Source organism: Triticum dicoccoides, chromosome 6A (genome assembly GCF_002162155.2).
Source record: "Triticum dicoccoides isolate Atlit2015 ecotype Zavitan chromosome 6A, WEW_v2.0, whole genome shotgun sequence".
In the NCBI taxonomy this organism is placed as follows: Eukaryota; Viridiplantae; Streptophyta; class Magnoliopsida; order Poales; family Poaceae; genus Triticum; species Triticum dicoccoides.
Genome location: NC_041390.1, coordinates 604,226,559 through 604,230,660, shown reverse-complemented (window position 1 = coordinate 604,230,660; position 4,102 = coordinate 604,226,559). Strand labels below are relative to the sequence as shown.

General features: G+C 55.1%; 1 protein-coding gene across 1 annotated transcript; it reads right to left on the bottom strand.

The window, feature by feature from the left end:
• Nucleotides 1-984: 984 nt before the first annotated feature.
• On the bottom strand, nucleotides 985-4,102 carry LOC119314505. Its single transcript, XM_037589210.1, has 3 exons — nucleotides 3,551-4,102; nucleotides 2,751-3,439; nucleotides 985-2,601 (listed from the first exon to the last, which is right to left on the bottom strand). Exons 1-3 carry the CDS (start codon nucleotides 4,100-4,102, stop codon nucleotides 1,125-1,127), a joined length of 2,718 nt encoding a protein of 905 aa, XP_037445107.1. The 3' UTR covers nucleotides 985-1,124.

Sequence of the window (4,102 nt, the reverse complement as noted above, 5' to 3'; positions counted from 1 at the left end):
CAGAGTGTGTGGATACGACTACGGCTATAGGAATGGTCGTCTATAAACATTGTTATTGGTCCGCTAATCAAGCAGCTCATGTGTTAGCGAATCATAATAATTGTAATAAGATCTCTTCTTTTTGGTTGCACGAGCCATCTGACATTTTGGTCAGCAAGCTCATAGACGATATATTTATTATTTAATCGTAATAAAGCTAGTTATGATGGTCGTTTCTAAAAAAACTACGTGCCCATGTTGCCGGTTTTCACGGTTTGTTTTTGAATGTCACTGTCCACTCAAGACAAAGCCGCGCGCGAGCCAGAACCAGGAGCCGCGCCTTCTCTCCGGGAATCGCCGTCGACGGCCCGCCCCGACCTGCACCTGCTGCGCTGGCTTTCCGCTTTCCGGTGTCCCCCGTGCGGAAGATCGCAAGGAGCGACTTGGCGCGGTCGGTTCGGCTAAGCCAGCTAGATTCGCGCAGCACCTGCATTCGCGCGCTCGAGCAGCTGCTTCCGATCGAGGCGCCCCACGCTCGAGAATCCTCTCCAACTAAAATGGCGCCAGCCTCTGATCCTAGCGTACACATCTACTATCGACTAACGGCGGCGCGCTGCTCAGCTCTGTTGCCTTCATCCGCATGCGGGGATCTGGCGCCCTGCAGCTGTTCGGTGAATTGCCGCACTGGGAAGGTTGCACTGCTGGCGTCCGATGCCCTGGCTCCGGCTTCAGGGTATGTTCCCTCTCGGTCAGTGATTATCATCTATTACGATTGGACAATACCTCAGGGCTAGAAAAATAGGATCGGAAAGAATCACCTATCATGCAAAATCCGTGGATTAACAAGTACTTCAGGCTGTACCTAGTGACATACTAGTATGTTTCAGTAGTAACAAATGCTTCAGTTTCCTAAATATGCACTTCAGATTCAAGTTCTTATGAGACAGAGAGTACAAATAGGATCATAAAGCATCACCTACCTTGCATAATCAGTGGATCAATACACACACCTGCCTAGTGAGTGGACAAACAATGTTGGCATGCTCTAATTGGGAAGCAGGTTTATCCAACTACATCAACTAGACTAGGAATCTAAAAACAGGGACAGCTAGCTAGAGCATACCACCGAGCACACCAATAACGAATCACACTCGAGGATTTTCTTGGCTGCTCTGAAGCCTCTCACGAAGATGACGGCGACGACAACGATCAGACCATATTGACAGCGTCATATGGATTGCAAAGTAGCCCAGAACGGCAAGTATGAGCATACTGACATACACAGACGTCTTCCAACCCCTGCTGGAGCCGGCTGCATAGGCCACTAGGAGAGTGACCAAATCCAGCAGGATCGTCCAGTTCATCACCCTCAACGACCATTTCTCCCATTCTTCTTTCTTCCTGTTTGGCAGCCAGTGCGGCAGTAACATCATGATGACAACAATGGAAGCCACGAAGGAAAAGGAGTTGCTGTAGAAGAAGACGAGGTACCGAGGCCTCTTGATATCATGCATCACCGGATCGCCCGCCTCATATCCATTGCCACTGCTCTGCCATGCTCCGCCGGGCGGTTCCAGGCCGGCCTGGTAGGCAACGCTCGCCACCAAGATTCCTAGCAGCATCAGGTACTTGCGCCTCGCGTGCTTCTTCCTTTCTTCCTCCTTCTTCCTTTCTTCTTCTTCCTCCTCCTGTTCATGGGATATGGATGGGGCGGCAGCTGCTGAATTGTCACTATTATTTTGCTCCCTCAGCGCAAATACTAGCAGCAGTCCAGCTGCAACGAAGAGGACCGCACCGACCAACACAAAGATGTAGATGGATGTCTTGAGGTGTTGGGTGCTTCCAGCGGCGTAGGCCACCATCAAACAAAACAAGCCCACCGCCGTACAAACAGATAGCGCATTGCTTCGTATGGCTGGCCTGTATAGATTGGGGTTCACCAGGAGGAGGATGAGGGAGATGGAAAGCATGAAGCTCACCGAGTTGCAGTAGAAGAATGCCTTGTAGCGACGCGGGAAGTTGTACAAGAGGACCGGGTCGCCAGCCTGGTGCCCGAGCTTGTCATCCTGGAGCAGGAAGCCACCAGGAGGGGTGAGGCCGGCTTGGTAGGTAATGGTCGCAGCCAAGATCGCGAAGAGGAGCAACCGTTTGCGCCTCTTCTCCAGCAACTGATTTGCCTGGTCGCCGTGGTGTTTGTCCTCGTGGTCCAGCGTGAAGAAGATAACATGGATCACCACATAGACCAGGACGAGGCCTGCTAAAGCGATGACGTAAATGGAGTTGTTCGCGTCCCGGCAGCTCCCGGCGGCATATGCACCAATGAGGCCAAACAGGTCGAGTATCATGGCTGCCTCCAGCACGTGGTGCTTGACCAGAATTTCCATCTGGACTAGGACAATGGCCACCAAGGAGGCCACAAAGGCAACCGAGTTGCAGTAGAAGAAGGCCTTGTATCGGCTAGCATTGGTTGTGAGAAGGATGGGGTCACCGGCCATGTGCCCGTTGGTGTTGTCCTGCCAAAGCCCTCCCGGTGGCTTCAACCCCGCTGTGTAGGTGATGGCAGAGGCAAGAGTGGCAAGCAGTAGAACAAGAGAGCGAGCCTTGTCCAGCACCTCCTTGCCACTGCACTGTATTGTACTGCAGAGAAGAAGAAACATAGTTCAGTTCAGTTTGCAGAGGATGGAAGAAACAGTGTTGCTACGAACATAGGAAACACAGTTCAGTTTGCAGACAGGAAAGGAAGAAGAGGATAATACGTATGTGCTCCTTACCTGACATTATCATCAGTCTGCTGAATTTCTTCAGTCTGTTGCGTTGAAGTGTAGATACCATAGAGTAGGATGATGTGTGCTATTGCCAGAACAGCGCCGACCAAGCTGGCCACGTAGGCGGTGGTATCGATCTCCCTGCAGCTGCCGGCGATGTATGCGCCGACGAGGCCGACCAGGGCGACCACAATGCACCCACAGAGCATGCGGGACCGAGTCGTCTTCTTCTTGCGGAGCTTCTTGCCATCGATGATGAGCAGCATGGTGATGAGAAGGGACACCACGAATGCTGTGGTGTTGCAGAGCAAGAACACCGTCAGGCGTGGGTTGTGCTGGTCCTTGAGGATGGCGTCGCCTGGGCGGTGGCTTCCCCCAGTGCTGTCCCAGAAGCCGCCCGGCGTGCTCAGCCCGGCGACGTACGTGATGCTCACCGCGAATGTAGCCAGAAGCATCAGGACCTTGCGGAGCCGTTCTTCGGCTTTCAGCTTCTTCAGGACCTTGCGGTCGCGGAACCGTTCTTCAACAGTGGCCGGGTCAGAGCCGAAGATGGGAGCGGGAATCGTGTCGGTGCCGGAGTCGGGATTGGGAGTGGGCATCATGTCGCCGGAGCCAGTGTTGTCGTTGGAGACGGGCATCCCGCCATCGCAGCTGGCGACGGGGCCGGGACTCATGCCGGTGCCGGAGTCAGGATTGGGAATGGGCGTCGTGCCACTGGAGTCGGAGCCCGTGTTGACGGGCATCCCGTCTACGGAGCCGGCGACGGGGGCAGGAATCATGCCAGCACTGGAATCAGAGTTCTTGTCCCAGCAGTCCATCAACTTGAGAACGAGGATGTAAAGGAAGACGATAGCCACAAGCACCGCGAAGTAGAAGATTGAAATCTTGTCGCGGCAGGTACCGGCACCGTACGCGCCCATGAGGCTGAGCAGGTCCAGCACCATGACTAGCCGCAGGGGCACGACAACCCATTGGCTGTCCTTCCCCTTCTTGTCGTGCCGGATGGCGAGGATGAGGATGAGGACGATGACCACGAGCGACGCGGCGAAGGCGGCGGCGTTGCAGTAGAGGAAGGCGAGGTAGCGGTGGTAGTGGGTGTAGCGGATGATGGGGTCGCCGGCGGGCTGGCCGTCGTGGGCGGCCTGCCAGACGCCTCCCGGCGGGTTGAACCCCTCGGTGTAAGTGACGGTCACCACCAGGGTCGCCAGCAGCAGGAGGTACTTCCGCAGGTTGTACTCCCAAGGCTGCACCTGCGCCATTGCCGGCTGCAGAGATGCTGCCTCTGGCTGGCCGGGCTGATCCATTGGCACTGCCGGGAGTGCCGGCTGCAGCTCCACGGCAGGGACATCACACTCCAT